This window comes from Sitophilus oryzae, unplaced genomic scaffold (assembly GCF_002938485.1).
Source record: "Sitophilus oryzae breed Bouriz unplaced genomic scaffold, Soryzae_2.0 scaffold_1396_pilon_pilon, whole genome shotgun sequence".
Taxonomy (NCBI): Eukaryota; Metazoa; Arthropoda; class Insecta; order Coleoptera; family Curculionidae; genus Sitophilus; species Sitophilus oryzae.
Genome location: NW_022146055.1, coordinates 5,238,885 through 5,260,485, shown reverse-complemented (window position 1 = coordinate 5,260,485; position 21,601 = coordinate 5,238,885). Strand labels below are relative to the sequence as shown.

The 21,601-nt window shown below is 31.0% G+C and overlaps 2 protein-coding genes across 2 annotated transcripts in view; one reads left to right on the top strand and one right to left on the bottom strand.

Annotated features, from left to right (window-relative positions):
• Positions 1-12,676, top strand: part of LOC115875916 (histone-lysine N-methyltransferase SETD1) — a 34,305-nt gene extending 21,629 nt beyond the window's left edge. The window contains exons 22-25 of the mRNA XM_030891494.1: positions 2,938-3,225; positions 4,630-4,811; positions 4,890-5,060; positions 12,239-12,676. Coding sequence (XP_030747354.1) covers positions 2,938-3,225; positions 4,630-4,811; positions 4,890-5,060; positions 12,239-12,412 — 815 coding nt within the window. The 3' untranslated portion in view covers positions 12,413-12,676. The remainder of the gene's footprint in view (positions 1-2,937; positions 3,226-4,629; positions 4,812-4,889; positions 5,061-12,238) is intronic.
• A 747-nt stretch (positions 12,677-13,423) lies between these two features.
• On the bottom strand, positions 13,424-19,029 carry LOC115875929. The gene is made up of 3 exons (XM_030891520.1): positions 18,367-19,029; positions 15,923-16,067; positions 13,424-13,666 (listed from the first exon to the last, which is right to left on the bottom strand). The coding sequence occupies exons 1-3, from the start codon at positions 18,679-18,681 to the stop codon at positions 13,542-13,544; spliced, it is 585 nt and encodes a 194-aa protein (XP_030747380.1). The 5' UTR covers positions 18,682-19,029; the 3' UTR covers positions 13,424-13,541.
• Between the last annotated feature and the right edge of the window lie 2,572 nt (positions 19,030-21,601).

Below are 21,601 nucleotides of genomic sequence, written 5' to 3'. Positions count from 1 at the left end.
TTTTTTGGAAAAAACGGATTTTTTTGAAAATCAATTTTATTTTTTCCTGTCGTTACTTTTTAGAAAATCAAAAAACTAATTACACATTCTCATAGCCACTTTATTAGGGCTATCTGATCGTATTTTTAGATTTTTAAATTATCTGATAATTTGTGAGATACAGAGGCCAACTTGATTTCTCTAAATAAGGACCTGCATTTTTTTTCAGATTTTGAAAGAACTCGGCTTCCTGAGTACAACGATATGCCACACTTATTTTTTTTTTGTTTCGGAAATTTGAACACAATTTATTTAAACTAATTTGAAGTCCGGCTCTGTTTTTTTCAAATATTTAATCTATTCATTGTTGCAAGATTGAGAAGTTTTAAAACTGAACAGTGACGTGAGATAAATCATTGAATATGGAAAATCAAATACAATAAAATAATAAAAAATAATTTAAAATAAATAATATAAATATATAATATAAACAATAAAATCATTTCCTCGGAAGATGGATTGTGAATGGTGGAGTAGCATAATGGCCAGTGAGGTCCTTGAACCTGTCGCCAAGGGGTGGGAGCATTACTTGACATTTATCATTTGTAAAATTGAAATCAATATACCTCAACATTTACAACAAAGAGTACAAAATGCGTTCGGAAGTATAAGAAGATCTGTTGAAAGGGCTATACATAAAATTGAACGAAAAATAAATGTGTGCAATAGGGGGGGGGCGGAGGTATTAAATAAACCCTTTCGAACATGTAGAACATTAGAAATTTGTTTGTAGAAATTGATATATTTATAATAACTAGGATTAATATTATGCATATTATTAGATCATACATTGAGATTTCAAATTCACAAAAAAAGATTAAAAATAATATATTTTAAATTGCTGACCTGGATATTATTTATTCAAATCTTTCAATTGGCTCGATTTTCCTTATTTTTGCGATGAATATAATCAGATTAAATAATTTAAAAATCCAGAGTTGGGCTTGAAATTATTTTAAATAATAATATAGTTTTGTTGTTTTTAAAGTATCTAAAACAAATAAAATATAAAGTGTGGCATACCGTTGTACTCAGGAGGCTGAATATTTTCAAAACATCAAATAAAAAATGCAGACCCGTATTAAAAAAAAATTAAGTTGGCCTATGTATCTCACAAATTATCAGATAATTTGAAAATCTAAAAATACTGTCAGATAGCCCTGATAAAGTGGCTATGAAAATGTTCAATTAGTTTTTTGATTTTCTAAAAAGCAACAACAGGAAAAATAAAATTGATTTTCAAAAAAAACCGTTTTTTCCAAAAAACTCAGCAATCCTTGAAATTTTTAAAACTTTTTTGATAACATGTTGGGAAACCCCCAATCCCAAGGCGCAACTTTGCCCCAATTTAACCATCTTCGTATCTATTACGGTTTCCGAGATACCAATGCTCGTACCTCGAATTTGTAGCACCCTGTATACTATACGATCTTTAATAAAAATATTAAGGAAGGAGCGTATCAAAAATCTTTATCGACCGCGACGGGACTCGAAATGGTCGACTTAAATTCCGGTTTATCAGTGCCGTTCTAATTTTATTCAAAACGTGTAAAAATATGATGTAGGGTAGACGTGGGGTAGACTCAATAATTTGTTTTATTTTACGTTCTGAATAAATGTTGGTAGTTATTAAAATTGTTATAAAATATACAATTCTAATAAAAATAGATAAGTTATGATAATTATTTATTAACACAAACATCCGATACGCTAGTGAAGCAGATTAATCAAATTGACGTATCTAAATTCTTTGACATCTAATCTTTGATAAGTAGTAAATAAAAGCAAAAATGCAAGAAAAAATATATAATTAGTTAATTTTAAGTGAAAATTTCATAAATTTTTATAAGGTTTACTAGAGTAAACGCCACGAATGTTTGGGAGTGATTCATCGCTTGATGAAGTTAGAATCGACACGCGCGCTATCATTTTTACATTAAACACGTAAATTTTTACCGCAGACGTAGGTTTTTAAAGCCCGGTCTAATCATCTGCCTGCGCTCCTTCTACTTATCCTAAAATGTTAGCGCGATTGACAAAGACGATACTATATCGCGTTTCTTTGATTGATTCGTTTTTGTGCGTCAGTCCATTGGTGTGCTTGCAGTGCGATCAATGGGGCAATCCATTTTATATTTATAACCAGATATATGTTTTGACAAGACTTTGACAGTTAAAAAAACAAATTACAACAGATTATATATTGATTATTATATGACTTGAAACACCACGGCACTGGAATTAAGTTTTATGTGACCTTGAACAGATTAGTTCACATGGTAGCGACCGATGAATCACTTCCAAACATTCGTGGCGTTTACTTTACACCTATGTATTATAGTCACTTACTAGCGAAAAGTTATTCCATTATTTCCCTCGATTTTTGACTTAGATCTACTGCACGCTACACAACCAACTATTTTACAGTCTTTTTCGATAAATCGCAATAGTGTCATTTAAGTTCTGCCACAATTTCCTTGTAGATTTACTACCCGTAAACAACTCTCAGTAGTAGATTAACTAATAAATAACATAAAATAAGGTCAGCAAAGACCGACAAATCCACAAAAATTCAAATCAAATTGAAATGTGTGAATCGTCAAACAGAACTGTCAAGGGTTCCCAGCCTAGAGTCTCCTTTCCGTCGACCATGCATGAATACATGGATAGTATTATACTTCTTCCTTAATCTTTTTATTCAAAGTATACGACCGAAAAAAAACGTCGTCAGAGTTGACTTGGAATAAAGATCGCTGTCATTTCTTGTGAAAATATTTGGGAAATCCTGTCGATCATCATTTCCAAACCAACTTGACGCCGTTTTTATTACCGTACGATATTTCTTTGTTAATTTTTTCCCTCTGTATTATGTTATTTAATAATTGACCCCCGATATAGGTATTGATAAAGAAGACATTGAGTATATTAAAAGGTCGTACGAGGAACTTTTGGCTGATGATAATATGGGTTATTGGTTAAATGACACCCATTGGGTGGATCATTGTTTAACCGATTTATATTCAAGTCCGCCTAAAAAGAGGAAACGGGAAGAACGTACGCATCTGACGGGCTGCGCAAGAACAGAAGGGTATTATAAAATGACAGCTCACGAAAAATCTAGGTACAAATATCACCATGCCAAAGCACACGCAGTTACCATGACAGCTGCTGCTCCTGCAAAACAAGGTAAAATACATTATTTTTAATATGTTAAGTTAATATTAATATTTGGTGAAATAATATACACAGAAAAATTCTTGTAGAAAATGTTTTTTTCTGTGCTATAACAAGGTCATATTAAATAGCTAAAAACACCATGAAATGAAGCTAGTTATATTATATAGATCATGCCAGATAAGCTTTTAGTTACGTGATTAAGCTTGACCGGCACAACGTTGCCCACTTTTACACTTATTTTCTTTAAGTTAAAATATTTTAGGAAAACCTACTCCCAGTCCAACCGGCTAAAAAAGCATTTCCTGTATTAAAAAGTTGACCACTTTTACATAATTATTTCTTTTAATCAAAATATTTTCTTTTCTTCTTTCTTAGTGCCATACTCTAATACTCCATACAGAGCGTCGGCTACCTCTCGCATGTATTTGTGATGTGTGTCATCTGTGTTTCACAAGTACACGGGACTTTATTGCCGAATTTTATCGCCGAACGGGAGTTTATCGCCGAATTCGAACGGCACTATTTGAGAGGCTGTACAAGGCAAATATACTCAAGGTGGTTTGCCATTGCCTTCCTTGAGGTGGCGGCTCGCTGGTCGCTCTATTTAGATAAATCAATATTTTTATTTAAATAAATAAAGCGACCGTACTGGCTGAGGATCGAACCCAGTACAATTACATCTCTCGCACCGCAGATCGTCACACTACTGCTTGCGCTACGGCCGGCCACAAACAAATTATTTTAGGAAACAAAAATAAATTAATTATCTACATATATAAAATGCTAATGTTTATCTGTGTCGTCTCTACTGAAGTAACGACTTGCTCTAGAAAGTTGCTTCTTTCACTAAAATATAGCTAATTGGCTCTTCTAAAAACTGTCGTCGCCGGATTTTTTGTTTTTCATTTAATTAAAAAAAAATAAAAAGTACTTTTTTCCTGATGTCGTGGCGGATGCGCCAGGCTTCAACTAGTAAATATGTAAACAGTTATTATTTACATCAAAAAACTCACCTCCTTAACAGCACTTAAGGGACATAAAGGGCCATTACTACCGCCTTCCCGTTTAAACTAAAAGAGGTTCTAAAAAGAACACAGCGTTCGACTGCAAGGTTTGCTAGAAAAAAAAATTATGCTTAAGGAAATAAATAAATATGGCAACTTGACATTTTTTACAGCAGAGCTACCACCTGAATCCCGAACGGGTAATTTAAATTCTAGTTGGTCAGCCGGGCGCCGAATATGTAATATATCCATGGTTGGCAACAATGAATTTAAAAATCGATCCTCGATTACGTAACTAAAAGTTTAATAGGTATCGATTATATAATACGTAAAGAAATATCTAAAAATCATTCGTTCACGCTCACGGAAATGGCCCAATACTTAACATATGTCCAATTGTCTTCCTCAGGTTTATCAAGAGAAGCTAGGTCAAATCAGAGAAGGCTACTAACAGCATTTGGATCGGCCACCGATTCTGATTTGTTGAAATTTAATCAACTGAAGTTCCGTAAGAAACAACTCAAATTTGCTAAGTCTGCCATTCACGATTGGGGTCTCTTTGCCATGGAACCCATCGCTGCAGATGAAATGGTTAGTGTTTGTTTGAATCTTGTCAAGTCTGAGTGTAATTAAAAGTTACTCATATCTCTTGTTAATGATTTATTTAAGGTGATCGAGTATGTAGGACAAATGGTTCGTCATAGTGTCGCGGATTTAAGAGAACAGAAGTACGAAGCAACTGGTATCGGAAGTTCGTACCTTTTCCGTATTGACTTGGAAAACATTATTGATGCTACGAAGTGTGGCAATTTAGCCAGATTTATCAATCATAGTTGTAATGTAAGTATTGTGTTTCATACATTTTAATATTTATAATATTCTATATAGAAATTTTAAAACATTTTCCGATGCACGTCATCAATCACATCGAAATTGACACTAAAGCCTATAAACCTGAGTAAATGAAATTTTAGCAAAAATGTTTAAATTTGTTGACTAAATTAAAATACCAAGCAGCTCTTCATTATACTTCATAGAGCAAGAGATTGTAACGGATATTTTATTTAGATTAAAGCTGCAAAAATTAGTTTAAACCGATTTTTATTATTGCCTTGTTGGTCACATTGCGTCCTGTTCAGCAATGTTGTCGTGTATTATTTGACAATTATCCTAGTATCAGTCATTATTTTGTATAATATCTATATTATATATAGTATGTGTTGTTGAATTTTTGGGAGTAATTCTCGATCGTTTTTTGCCGTTTTTCATAGTTTTTTTTCCTAAATTGTACTTCTAAGCACAAAAAGTTCTTTTAAGAACTAAATTTTCAAGATTTTTTACTGCATTTTTTGAAATTGTGGATTGAAAATATGACGAAGCCTTTAAACAGTCGCAAAGCGCTTGTAGCTTCCCTGATAAAATATTTTGAGCGCGAACGTGACAATAAAGGTCCTTTATTACCCTTGAATGCAGTCAGAGAAGTAAGATTGATTGGTAAGCACATTATACCACTTTCAAGTTATTTTAACTTATTTCAATTTGTAGCGGGTAGCTGCTGCCTTAAAAAAATATATATAAAAATTATATATTAAATATACAGGGTGGCGCACCTCATTCGCCTCGGTTGGTTATACGAAAACGGAAAGATGTAGAAACAAAACATTTTATGGGTATGTGTGGGGAGACAATGTGCACAATTTAAAATTATTTTGAAATATACAGGGTGTTTCAGAACTAAGATCCATACCAAAGTTATATTTTTTCTTATGGAACACCCGGTATTTTATTTAATTTTTGGATTCTTGGGCTCAAAAAAAGGCATTTATTATAAGGGTTAAATAAGTTTGAAATCTTTAGTTTTTGAGATATTTAAATTTGCATGCTACAATAAAATAGACTATTAACAACCTGTACATTATTTTTCAGAATTAATTATTATGCTGAGTTTAAAGGTAGAGAAATAAACTTTACTGAAAAATGGTATTAATTCCTTAAATTTATACAGGGCTATCAAAAGTTGCTGATCTATTTTAAGGATATATTTTATATAAAAACTTCGTTATTTCAAATGCAACACCCTGTATTTTTTTAAATAAGTCGAAGCAGATTCAAATGCTCTTTCAAACTATATTATATAGAAATTTTAAAACATTTTCCGATGCACGTCATCAATCACATCGAAATTGACACTAAAGCCTATAAACCTGAGTAAATGAAATTTTAGCAAAAATGTTTAAATTTGTTGACTAAATTAAAATACCAAGCAGCTCTTCATTATACTTCATAGAGCAAGAGATTGTAACGGATATTTTATTTAGATTAAAGCTGCAAAAATTAGTTTAAACCGATTTTTATTATTGCCTTGTTGGTCACATTGCGCCCTGTTCAGCAATGTTGTCGTGTATTATTTGACAATTATCCTAGTATCAGTCATTATTTTGTATAATATCTATATTATATATAGTATGTGTTGTTGAATTTTTGGGAGTAATTCTCGATCGTTTTTTGCCGTTTTTCATAGTTTTTTTCCTAAATTGTACTTCTAAGCACAAAAAGTTCTTTTAAGAACTAAATTTTCAAGATTTTTACTGCATTTTTTGAAATTGTGGATTGAAAATATGACGAAGCCTTTAAACAGTCGCAAAGCGCTTGTAGCTTCCCTGATAAAATATTTTGAGCGCGAACGTGACAATAAAGGTCCTTTATTACCCTTGAATGCAGTCAGAGAAGTAAGATTGATTGGTAAGCACATTATACCACTTTCAAGTTATTTTAACTTATTTCAATTTGTAGCGGGTAGCTGCTGCCTTAAAAAAATATATATAAAAATTATATATTAAATATACAGGGTGGCGCACCTCATTCGCCTCGGTTGGTTATACGAAAACGGAAAGATGTAGAAACAAAACATTTTATGGGTATGTGTGGGGAGACAATGTGCACAATTTAAAATTATTTTGAAATATACAGGGTGTTTCAGAACTAAGATCCATACCAAAGTTATATTTTTTCTTATGGAACACCCGGTATTTTATTTAATTTTTGGATTCTTGGGCTCAAAAAAAGGCATTTATTATAAGGGTTAAATAAGTTTGAAATCTTTAGTTTTTGAGATATTTAAATTTGCATGCTACAATAAAATAGACTATTAACAACCTGTACATTATTTTTCAGAATTAATTATTATGCTGAGTTTAAAGGTAGAGAAATAAACTTTACTGAAAAATGGTATTAATTCCTTAAATTTATACAGGGCTATCAAAAGTTGCTGATCTATTTTAAGGATATATTTTATATAAAAACTTCGTTATTTCAAATGCAACACCCTGTATTTTTTTAAATAAGTCGAAGCAGATTCAAATGCTCTTTCAAACTATATTAGGGTTTCCTATACCTATCTAGCTCAGATTTTGAATAAAAAGCGATTTTTAAATAAAATTGCAATCAAGATGGTTTGATTCGGTCGCCATTGCCATGTCGCCATGGCAATTTTCTAGGGACATCAGTTAGTAACTATTTCCAAAGTCGACATTAGTTTATGGACATTATTATTTATAATTTATAACAGTTTACCTAAATTTACCTACAATAGTTTAATAAGTAATAAGATTCATTATTTTATCAAGAAAAATAAAGCAGTATATCTGCTGGCGGAACGAATAGATATTATTTTGTGAGGAAAATTGCTTCTTCGCCTCAAGGGCTTATGCTCAAAGATATTCAAATAGGAATCTTCCTGATAAGCGTTTCGTTGAAAAACTATTTGTCCTATTTCGCAGAGCTGGTAGTGTGGTTTATAAAAAACCTATTAGGCAGAAACCTTTCTTTGGAAGTGAATAAAATGAATTTGCCGTAATTGGCTATTTTACAGAAAATCCATAAAATAATTCAAAGAACTACATCTTCGTTTTTCTTGATAGAATAATATACACATATTTAATGAATATTATTTATTAAACTAGTTGTAGGTAAATTAAATAAAAGTAAACTGATATAAATTTAAATAAGTCCATAAACTAATTTCGATTTTGAAAATAGCTACTAACTGTCACTAGAAACTTGCCATGACAACACTAGCCATCTTGATTACAATTTTATTGAAAAATCGCTTTTTATTCAAAATCTGAGCCAGGTAGGTATAGGAAATCCTAATATAGTTTGAAAGAGCATTTAAATCTGCTTCGACTTATTTAAAAAAATACATAGTGTTGCGTTTGAAATAACGAAGTTTTTATGTAAAATAAATATTTAAAATAGACCAGCAATTTTTGATACCCCTGTATACATCTAAGGAAGGAATAATATTTTTCTGTTAATTTTCTTTCTCTACCTTTAAACTCAGCATAAGAATTAATTCTGAAAAGTAATGTACAGGGTGTTAATAATCTATTCTATTGTAGCATGCAAATTTAAATATCTTTAAATATCTCAAAAACCAAAGATTTTAAAGATATTTAACCCTTATAATAAATACCTTTTTTAGGCCCAAGAATCCAAAAATGAAGTAAAGTACCGGGTGTTCCATAAGAAAAAATATAACTTTGGTATGGATCTTAGTTCTGAAACACCCTGTACATTTCAAAATAATTTTAAATTGTGCACATTACCTCCCGACATATACCCATAAATATTTTATTTCTACATCTTTCCGTTTTCGTATAATCAACCGAGGCGAATGAGGTGCGCCACCCTGTATATGGTTTCACTTTTAAATTAAGATTCATCTCATAAATCCATCACAATCTGGCAGCGCTGTCGCCATCGCTTGTCACTCAAAGTTGATTACGTGCACCGGAAAATGTTTTAAAATTTCTATACTACATTTTTATACTACTGTTATACAGGGTCCGATAATAATGCGTCGGGCATCTGTAACTTCTAGAATAAAAATCTTTGGAATTTTGTTGTAGTGCAAGGCTAAAGTTTGTTCTAGGATGTATTTCAGGAATATATTTTAACTTCTATAGGGTGCCTCAAAAAAGTGTGAGTGGATCGAGATAATTTCTTTTTAAATCGAACACCCGGTATATTATTGAATTTTTGGCTTCCTTTCGGATCACTTTACATAGTCCTAAGATATGAGTAAATATAGTTTCAGAGATCAATAAAAACTATATTTGTCAGCCTTTTTAAAAAAAATATTAAAAATAACAAAAACTGTTCTGAAATCAAAACTATATAAAATATTTACTATTGTTAGTCTGTACTTACTTTGCTATGAACATGGTAATCGTAAATCATACAGGATGTTCAAAGTTCTACACCAAACTTTCTAAAATATAAAATAATTTTTCTTCGTTTTTTTTTAAATGTATATTATTTTTTTAATAAATGGAGAATTAAAAAATGAACATCTTTTCTATTTAGACTATTTCAGAATTTTTAACGGTTTCGCAGATATTTGCGGTTTTATATTTCATATGGCATTTTCCATAGTAAATGTTTATCAAAGCCACCCAATGATTTTTCTCTCGTATTTTAACGTTGAAAGAGCGATATGAAATAATACTGCGTGTATCTGCGAAACCATTAAAAATTTTGAAATTAAATACAAAAATGTTAAATTTTTAATATTTAAAAAAAAACGTAAAATCAGTTTATCTTTTAGAAAGTTTTATCGTAGAATTTTCAGCACCCTGTATGATTTAAGAATAGCATATTTATAGCAAAGTAAATATACAGTTCTTGTATTTGTAATAATTTTTTTGAGGAAGGTTGAAAAATAAATATTTTTATTTATTTGTTAATATCTCTGAAACTATCGAAATATATTTACTCATATCTTAGGATTATGTAAAGTGATCTGAAAGGAAGCAGAAAATGCAATAACATACAGGGTGTTCTTTTAAAATAATCTTCCCAACAACTTCTACTTCACACTTTTTTCTAGCCACCCTATAGAATCTACATATATAAAATGCTAATGTTGATCTGTGTCTTGTCTACTGAAGTAACGACTTGCTCTAGAAAGTTGATTTTTTTACTAAAAGATAGCTAATTGGCTCTTCTAAAAACTGTCGTCCCCGGATTTTTTGTTTTTCATTTAATTAAAAAAAAAGTATTTTTTTTCCTGATGTCATGGCGGATGCGCCAGGCTTCAACTAGTTTAAGATATTTTCCTGAAATACATCGTCGTACATACTTTAGATTTACACTTAGACAAAGTTTCCAAGCTTTTTATTCTTGGAGCTACATTAGGTAGCTCCTAGACAAGTGGGACCTGCACAAGGTGCATTTTCATTTATACTTTCCTATATAATTATGGAATATTTAAATCAGTGAATGTTTGCGTAAATTATTTATATAGGTATTTTTTTATGATATCTAATTTATAAATTTGCACTTATGTATATTACTTGTGCGTCATATTTAGCTTTAACATCAAATATTCATAAAATATATATTCAGATATCATTATTTTTGTAACCGATCCACTTGTATACTGTGAAACTTGTATATTTTGAGTGTCTTTTCGGAACTACTCTGATTGATGAAGGAAAAAATATTTAAGAGAAATCTGAAAATTTTAAAAATGTCTATGTTAAGTTTTACTAATGCCATTTTTGACAAAAAATGGAAACTATTTCGAAAATTGTTAACAGATTTAATATATATTCTGTTCAGTCAGTCAGAGAAGATTTCGACGCACGACATCCAAAATTACAGACAACTGTCACTGTCATGTATCCTCTTGGACAGATTTACTTACAAAAAGTACTGTAGGCAGTGGCAACTCGTGACCAGTGTGACTGGGTAGGCGACAAAATTATAGTTGCGTCTATTTGCCCCCCACCCCCTAATTTACATAATAATATGTTATCTCTGGGTTAAAAACATAGCTCAAATATATTTAAGACAAAACTAAAGCAAAAATAACAGCATTCAACGTAATGACATAATGTACAAGTATAGTTTTTATTAATCTATTTTATATATTATTTTTTTATCTATTACTATGGAGTCACTATGGAGTATATCATAGAATTTTATTATATTTTTATTTACTTACGTAAACTTAAAAATTGGTAGTATTAAGAAAAAGAATAATTATGTTTTATATACTAAATTGATGAGTCGGTCTCTTAATGAAGAAAAGTTATTTATTATTATATCAGTAAAATCATCAGATTGCTGAAGAGCTGTGAAAAGATCTTTTTAGATTGAAAGGAAGGCAAGTGGCCATAAACGTTTATTTTTGATGGAATCTTTACTATAAATTTTAATGCATTTCAAACATGAAAAATGTCTCTCAACCTAAATACTTGTAAATGATGTAATAACAAACAAAACAAACAATTTGAAAGCCTCTGGAAATATATTTCCAGGATTATTCTCCTTAAATTATTTTATGCTTGAAATTATCATATCTATTATTAATACCTGCAATTTATTCATTAATTTATGTTGGTCAATAACATTTTTTGTTTGTTAAATCACTATTAAATGCGTTGGAAGTTGGAAAGGTATCAATATAACAAGTTTGTTAAATCAGATGTTAAATGCGTTTGCAATTTTTTATAGGATTCTTTAAATTTCGGATCCGCAAGAGATAAATAAAAATAATTGAGACATACGAGCATCTATCTGCAAACCTTATTTCTAAATGTATAACAATGTTATCTAATATTTCATAACTCTGATAGTAGGCGATGTAGAAATCGCCGAATAAAGGCACTCCAACGGTCAAAATTATTTTGTTTTCTAACGCAGCGGCACAGTCAGCGGTCAGCGTACGCTAGCGGTAGTGAATATGTTAATATACAAGACCACAAATATTCAAATAATATTGATTATTAAAACACACTTCCGTGTATTAACAGTATTTTTATGTATTGGCAACATTAATAGTAAATAATGTAATGTAATAAATCGCTTAAATTCTGCCAAACTGTTAGGGTAGGCGCCGCCTACCCTGACGAGCCGCCACTGACTGTAGGTACTCTTAGAAATATTTTTTTTTGCGGAATGGTTTACATCGGCATTAATACTAACAATTCTTTATACTACTATTTTTTTAGCCGAATTGTTATGCTAAAGTCATCACCATAGAGTCTCAAAAGAAGATTGTTATTTATTCTAAACAGCCAATTGGAGTAAATGAAGAAATAACATACGATTATAAGTTCCCAATAGAAGAAGATAAAATTACGTGTCTCTGCGGGGCCACAACCTGTAGGGGTACATTAAATTAAATAGTAATTCTTACAGTACAGTGAGTATATATTTATGAGTATGATGTATATAAACTGATATCTACCAAGATGGAATGTAAAAACTATTTTGCAAGACTTTTTATTTCAAAGATAAGACTTTATACAATTTAATTTCCTAGGATAGTATTTCTTGTGTTTTTGTAAAGTCTGTAAGGTCAGTGTAAGTATTCGTGTCTGTGTTTAAATTATAATTTTTTAAATGTACATAAATATTTGTAAATATAGATTAATAATTTGTTTATACACCTTTGTTTTATTTTTAACTAGCTAATAACTTTTAATTAATCTTGACTTAATGGCTATATTAAAAGTATTGTTATGGATTCCGTGAGTCTAAATATATTTATACAACTTAAATATTTAATGATTTGTACTGCAGTTTTTCATTTAAAATACTCTGTATTTTTGTTCTCTCAAAATCACCGAATCAAGATCACGTTGACCCAAATCAACACTGTAGACAATTTTATACGGAAAATATCAACGATCGTCATTTCCCAGCCATTGTGGCGGAGTTTTTTTCGATTATACGGTAATATGGTATAATTAGTGATTACTACATCATACACAATAATTTTTCTTAATTTGTATATGCGTTGAGAGATTTTTGGGGGCGGAGTTGTGGAATATTGCAAATAACCATAAGAATTTAAGAAAAATGGTATATTTGGAAATCACAGACAGTAATACTAATGTTTATTTAAAAAATGTCTATACCTATGTGGCGGATTCATCTCTCCAAAAAAATACTACATGGGTATTTTGCCACTGCAAGAAAATCTACCAAATAAAATAGTTATTTTTTGTAAACACTGCCATCACAGTCTACTACGTTAATCCAATGGAAACTACTTGTCAGCAGTTAAATTTATAAATAAACAAATTTGCCTAACGAACAAAAAAATGCTTAACGTTACGGAAAGTTTATCTCTTTCCGTTGTCCGAAGCAAATTCATTGCAGTGGCGAAATACCCATAGAGGATTTTTTTTTTGGAGTAATGTTTATTTATCTACAGATGCAGCAAATACTAAATAATAACGTTGTAAAATAATATATGTTAATATATTTTTTCATAATTCATAGAATTTTTTCCTGAAGTCGACTAGTCTATTTTAACGTCATGTTGAACTGTATTATAATTATTAAGTAGGTAATAACAGATGAAAATAAAGTTGATAATACCTCTTGTTCCACATACCAGAAACCAGCAGCGGAAAAATATGGACATAATCCTGGAAATAAATTTTTAAAGCTTTGTTATTTATAATATGATTATATATATATACCAGGTGTTGCATCGTCGAGCGGGACATAGGAAATCCCATGTAAATTTTAATGGGGTCAATTATTGGCTTCCCTAATTATTTTAGAGAATAATTCTATTTAGGTTTATTGAAGAGCACTAAAGCCCACATTCAAAAGAATAACTTTAGATATTTTTGATTAGCCCGTTTATGAGTTATCGCCGATTTCTTTTTAAATATTTCTCCTTTCTTATAGCCCTGTATTTACTTAGAGCACCAGTCAAGGTAAAAGATAACTGTCAAATGAAGTTGTCATTTCAGAAATTTACCTATTTAGTGCTACCTATTATATTATTATTATTATTATTAAAAACTCATACCTACATCGAAAATATTAGCCATGAATTACACTACTGAAGAAAAAGTATTGATGATTAACTGGTATTATCGAGGAAATAGTTATCAAAAGGTGTCGGACATGTTTGCTGCTCTGTATCCGAATAGACCGATACCTGGAAAATTTACAATCGCAAGGAATATCCAGAGAATTGAGACCAAAGGTACCCTGATAAATAACTGCAGATGTGAAAGCAAGGCAGGAACAAAGAAATAATACCGACTTGGAAATTTTATTATGCGTAGAAGAGAACGATGGAAAGATCAGCACAAGGAAACTTGAGGATGAAATAGGAATAGACCACACTACAGCGTTTCGAATTTTGAAACGACATAAATACTATTCCTTCAAATATGAAAAGCACCAAGAGCTACGAGATGGGGACGAAATACGGCGGCAGGCGTTTTGTTTTGATATGATGGAAAGAGCAAACACGGATAGGGAATTTTTAAAAAACATATGTTTCACTGACGAATGCACGTTTACCTTAAATAATGAACCCAATGTTCAAAATTATCGATATTGGAACAAAGAAAACCAAAATAGGTTTGTCGAAACAAGGATGCAATATCCACAGAAAGTAAATGTTTGAGCAGGGATATTCGGACACAATATTATCGGGCCATTATTTCTTACGCGATATTTAAATGGAGAATATTATTTGGAACTACTGGAAAATCATATTTTACCTGCTTTACATGATGCCGCTAGGGAAAATCAGGAAGTTTGGTACCAAATGGATGGCTGCCCGGCACATAGTACCCTGGCTGTTCGGGAATATTTAGACAATAATTTTAACGGAAACGTTATTGGCCTAAATCATACAGTAAAATGGCCAGCAATGTCTCCTGATATTTCGCCAAATGATTTCTTTCTCTGGGGCCACTTAAAAAAACAGGATATACAAGAATAAAAAATACCCAAATCTAGACGAGTTAAAAAATGCTAATTCTGCCGAATGCAATAGAATTTCAGTTTACCAACTAGCGAATGTAAGAAGAGAATTTTAGGATCGCCTGGGTATTGTCTAGCAGTCGATGGAGGAATATTTGAACATCTTAAATCCTAAAGTTCTAACAATTTAATAATACCTAAATTAATAAGTTATTGAATATTGTAATAATACTATAATTAACCTTGTAATTGATTACTTTATTTTACTTTAATTTGTATTTATAAATACATCTTTAAGATTTCCGATGTAGGAATGAGTTTTCAATAATAATAAAGCACTAAATAGGTAAATTTCTGAAATGACAACTTCATTTGACAGTTATCTTTTACCTTGACTGGTGCTCATAAGTAAATACCGGGCCATAAGAAAGGAGAAATATTTAAAAAGAAATCGGCGATAACTCGTAAACGAGCTAATCAAAAATATCTAAAGTTATTCTTTTGAATGTGGGTTTTAGTGCTCTTCGATAAACCTAAATAGAATTATTCTCTAAAATAATTAGGGAAGCCAGTAATTGACCCCATTAAAATTTACATGGGATTTCCTATGTCCCGTCCGACGATGCAAAACCCGGTACCTATATGATTTTTTTGCAGAAAATTTGTTAAATTCGTATTTATGAAATTACACAGTAGAATATCCACTGAACCAATATCACAACAAGAACAATATGATTAAAAGTTTTATGATGAAGCGTGATGATGACAGAAAAATAATTCTTCTAGGAAAATTTAAAATAAAAATGACATTAGTATTTTTTAACTGTTAAAATCACAGACCACTAGATCATAAAACTTTTTGACAGTACGGGTTTTTTATGGTTTATAAATAAAAATTAGAAAAATACATAATAATATTATTATAGATAATTTGGTCAACAATTCCAACGTACCTTGCGTATAAACTGCCAGTTTCAAAAATGCCTCTTTTAGCTCGTTGTTATCAGTTTGCTCGTGAAGCATAAAACACATTTTTGATATTTTTTTACCGGATTTGACTACTGCATCACAAGCCATAACAACTTCTGTATTGCATATCTAAAATAGGTAAACTTTTATCTTATTTATTAAGTTTATACTAGAATATTGTATGACTACACAGTATCTATTTTATGAAAATAGGCGCTACAGGACATACAAAAAGGAAAGTTGGTTAAAATATTTTTTGTAAAGTCTCATTTACAAAATTTCTTTTGGACTGACATTCTCTTTTGATTGACACATTTTCAGGTATGAACTAGGCGAGATCTTACATAACTACTGACCTTATAGTAGAGGTAATACGCAGAGGTGAAACAATTGCTGTCCTCCTTTCACGCAGTTGAGCAGCTCTGAACTGTTCAAGAACGCAATACTCTCACTCCATTCAATTGAGTCATAAAGTTCCAGAACTGTTCGACGCCATATAGAGGCACTAGGCTATCGCGCACAGATCCTTTCAGAACCATTCTCGAGTAGCCCCAGGGTGTAAAGCCCGGAACTCGAAGTTCGCGAATGGAGGACAGCAAATGAAGTCAAGTATTGCACCGATTATGTGTTGTCCAAGTAGCATAAGATAAAGTGCCTGGAAGTCCGAATTTCTGATAAAGAGCCTCATTGGAAAAGCGCAAATTTACACAGAAGCCGCTTTTAGTAAATAATAATATCTTAAACAATCAAGTATGGAAATTTCTACAATATGGCAACGTCTTATAAAACATTGGACAACCTCAAGCTAGACTGCACCTAACTCCGTCACGCGTGGATGTCTTATTAGTTAAGTTCAGTAGTTTTAGGATTTACATTTGATAAACGTTGTGTTAAGTTTCACTCTAGAGTTTAATTAAAGATGGTAAAGATCAAAATTATGTCGCTAACAGATTTAGGTGTGATTGAAGCTCGGGAGGGCAATACTCAGTATTAGTAGGTATTAGTAATAATTTTTCTATATATATTTTTTTATTTTTTCCTTTAGAATAAAAACTACGAATAAATGTGATCTCCAGCAAAAATAAAGCTATGAAGTAGTATAGATGAACCAAAAACAAACCACTAAGAAAAGATGTACCTAGATGAAAAATTATTTCTAAATTCCTTGCCTTGTTAAGGTATTCTACAGGGTGTTTCAAACTTTTATCAAAATATCAACATTTTGTTTTCACTCGTATAATTGGCAGATAAGAACTTTCATTTTTAATTTAGAAAGATACACTAAAAAGTCAAATAATTTAGCTACAAATTGCTTAAAAATGATCAAAATCGGCCTACTAGTACAATACAAAGGGTGGTCCGAATTGTATTCCGAAAACTTCGGCAGCATATTCTTCACATAAAAAAAGTAAAAAAGTTCGTATAAATGTATGTCTTAAAATGCTTAGTTTCGGTGATACAGGGTGCAGAAGTTTCATTTTTATTTTGATTTTTTCCAAATAATTTATGAAGTAACGTTAATATTTGGATGAAAAATGGTGTGCGGGAGTTTTTTGACATGACAAATTTGATTTTTGCGACGTTTCTTACGTAAAAAAGGTCTCTTGGTAAAAATAGCTAAGAGTAATGGTTCTCGAGATATTTGGAATCTAAATTATCAATACCTGTCATCACTGACATGTTGACTAAATAGTTATATATTAGATTGATCTCATAAATTTGACATGATTTTGTGTCAAAAGTTTAACAGAAACTGCTTTACCATCATTTTTTCGAAGAAAAACTTATGATTAATTAAAAAAAATAAAAAGTTACCAAATTTAATTATCATTTCAGTTGAATAACTAACTACTCAACATGTTTATTTTTTGCCAATAATGACATGTATTGACTATTTCCATTCTAAATATCTTGAGAACGGTTGCTCCTAGCGATTTTTACCAAGAGACATTTTTTACGTAAAAAAGTATAGAAATGTAATATATTTTTTCACTCAGTAGTTTTATACAGGTACGGACGAAAAGTTATTACTCTTCAAAACAGTTAAAGCACATGTAGGTGGCATTCCCTACAAATAGGAGTAATATTGACATCAAAATCGAATTTCTCATGTCGAAAAACTCTCGGACACCAATTTTCATCTAAATATTGACCTTAATTCATAAATTATTTGGAAAAAGAACGAAATAAAAATGAAACTTCTTCCTCCTGTATATCCGAAACTAAGCAATTTAGGACGTACATTTATACGAACTTTTTTACTTATTTTTATTTGCAGAATATACCGCCGAAGTTTCCGGAATACAGTTCGGACCACCCTGTATATAAAACTTTAAAATTACATCAAAATTTTAAGGTGGCCGTTTTTCGTACCGTGTAGTTCCCAATATTTAAAAGCATTAACTAATACTATTTATAAATTACTTACGATATATAAAATTGGATAAACAACATTAATAGTAATGGTATCGTCATTTACATCAATATTATGTAATGTTGGCATTCCATAATTAACTCCATTTAGTATTTCCAGAGCGGTACATATCGTTATAAAGAAGATCTGGTTCCCAAATATGGCGTTAAAATCATCCACAAGCAAGTACATCATTTTGAAATTGTGCGAGAAGATTTGCAGTTTATTAGGAACATGCGTTGGCTTTTTATTAAAAACGATAAGTTGTACTCTTGCTTGATTTGTGCAATCTTCTAGAATCTTCTCTAAATAGAGGTATCTATTTTTCATCCACACACACACGACGGATATAAAAAGTGTACTGAACAGCAATAATAGGAGGTAAATCGAAAAATAACAAAAGCTAGAGAATAAGAAATCATTTTCCAATTGACGATATTATCGTATGTGTGTATAGAGCCATATATAAAATGAGAAAGAAATACCTTTACTCTTACTACATTTATATTTAAGTCACGCACTAAGTTTTCAGGCAAATTCATTTGCTCTTCAAGTTGTATTAACGTTCTCACAAACTTTCTGATCCTCTTTCGTTTTATAACGCTCGTTAGTACGACGGATTCTATAAACAAAAATTCGACCAGACCTTGCATAGCATCTAATATGGATTGAGATAGATTGAAGTGTTCATATATAAAAAATCTTTCGTAAAAAGAAAATACAGTTGCGCCAAGATAGAACAGAAATAAAAATGAGGGATACGCTTTGGCTAAGAACGGTTTGCCTGAATTTCCGTTGGGGCTAATGGGAACGAAGGCAAAATACTTGCCTGCAATGTAAAACTTTTTTATTAAATTGAAATCGACACGACTGGTATTTTGTAACATGGTTGCACACATCGTAAAACTCGTGAGATGTTCTAATGTCTGAAAAAATAAAAATTATATTTTAGTTTAACTGTTTCGAGTAAAATTACATTTTGCGTGTTTTGAAGCAGTATTCTGTACTCTGTATATAATTAGGTGAGTAATAATACATTCAAACTGTTATTTTAATTAGAAAATAAACGAATATTCACATTGACGTCATGAAAAAGCACATATTTTATATCAAATATTGTATTTTTAACATGTAGTATTGTGAATATTATACAGAGTGGCGCCTCTCATACGACGCGGAGGCTCTAAAGAGAACGGTAGTTTATCTCGAAACTACCGTTATTTATAAAAATATATAGAATTCTATAGAGTGTCCCCAAAAAAGTTAAGCATCAAAGTTGTTTTTTTTTGTAATGGAACATCCTATATATTAATTGATTTTCAAATTTTAGGTAAAAAATAAAGGCGAGTAAGGTGAGTTTTATTAAAGAATGCCTAATATGTAGGCTAATATAAGGCTAAGAATATTGACATATTTCACATTTTGTGAAAAAGAAGAATAAATTTTAAATTTTAGCTACCTCAATTGTAATTTACCCTTTATAGCCTGATATTTAATTACAATAACCATTTTATGTTAAAACAAATTAAAAATTGATCTAAAAAGTTATACAGGGTGAGACAAAATTAACATTGAACATTGGTTACAAAATCTAGGTGTGATATACCTTTTGATATATCGGGTAAATTCCAATTCAGATAGCTTTTATTTAAATTTAAAAATTGTTATTTACTTTTAGAAAATGCCAAATATGTCAAAAACCTTACATTTTAGTCATAATGTGCTTCTCTAATAAAACTCACCTTTATTTTTCTCCTAGGATCCGAAAATCAATTACTATATAGGGTGTTCTATTACAAAAAACACAACTTTGATGTGTAACTTTTTTTGGGGACACCCTGTAGAATTAGAAATATTTTTCCTAATTCTACAGGGTCTAATTCAGAGAGCAGTCTCAATAGCTTTTATAGAGTGAGCTATAGGCTCGTATTTATAGTCGAATCTCGAATCGGGATTTCGACCGAGAGAGTCTTGGGCTCTTGAGATTCAGACTGTCATTTTGGAAAGTTTCTTAAGCTCCGTTCTCAGAACTTCGTATTGTCGAGCGACACGTCAAAAGAACCAATGAGAATTTAAAATTGACAGCTGTTTTGTACAAATTTTGTACAAATCTGGGGTGCAACTTTGTTCAAGTTAGCAACCGATCGTTTAGAAGCGATGTCAAAACCAGATCGATACTATGTTCATTGCAAAACTATTGTCGCTCAAATGCTGCGAAATATGGTATCACTATCACACTCTTGCACACGTGTCTAGACTGTCGCCATGCCACAAAGCGAGAAATCAGAATATCGCTACGAATCGATGTTGCTACTGAACATAGTGCATCAAGCTACAAATTACTTTGCTATCGCTTTGAAACATGAACAAAGTTGCACCCCTGATTGGTTCATTTGACGTGTTGTTGGCGACAGTCGATGTTCTGAGAACGGGGCTTGAGAAACTCTCCAAAATGACAGTCCCCAAAATGACAGTGTCAGTCTCAAGAGCCCAAGACTCTCTCAGTAGAAATCCCGATTCGAGACTCGACTATAAATACGGGCCTTAATGAAGCTTATTAAATTCGGACGTGTTATGCAAAGTTCCATAAATATAAATGGTTGTCAATTGAATGTCTGATTATTAGCTGTCTAATGAATAGGCTGTGGTTAGTATAGAATAGTGTAATAAGTTTGAAAAATAATAAATCAAATAATAAAAAATAATACAGTTAATGGGACAATCATCGAAAGCAAGTTATAAAATTGAAGTTTACCTTAAAATTCAAGAAAAATGAGTGTTAGTTATAAGGGTTATATATATCGAGTTAGTAAAATGACCACACTGATACCATATGCTATATCTAATAGTGCAAAAGAAGTTCTTTCATTCTATATATTTATAAACAGGTTTTGTTGCAATTAAATTAGGTGATATATTCAGTTTTCAACTGTTCGTTTAACAAGAAGTCAACAAAAAGTATAAAGAGAATAATGTTGAATCAATATATGTACATATCTAATTTGTTTCTCTACGCGTAGGTATATTCTATAAAATGGTGTGGATGCTAAACAACTTTTAATGAGTTGTTTGTTGAATAATTAATATAATGGGGCATATTGTATATCCGTGTACATAGAATTAAAAAGTGATAATTTAATATTCTCTTTTTTGCATGTTTAAGAGAGAAACCGAAATTGATAATTAGAATATACTACGTGGTTCAAAATAATTTTAGTAAGCAATTGGAGTTCCAATGGAACCAATGGAA

Excerpts from the sequence above, each read along its gene's own strand:
- LOC115875929 (XM_030891520.1), bottom strand. The coding sequence starts at position 18,681 with ATGAAAAATAGATACCTCTATTTAGAGAAGATTCTAGAAGATTGCACA. Across the intron at positions 16,068-18,366 it reads TTTATCCAATTTTATATATC|ATATGCAATACAGAAGTTGT; the intron begins GTAAGTAATTTA and ends TACCTATTTTAG. Across the intron at positions 13,667-15,922 it reads ACTGGCAGTTTATACGCAAG|GATTATGTCCATATTTTTCC; the intron begins GTACGTTGGAAT and ends ATTTATTTCCAG.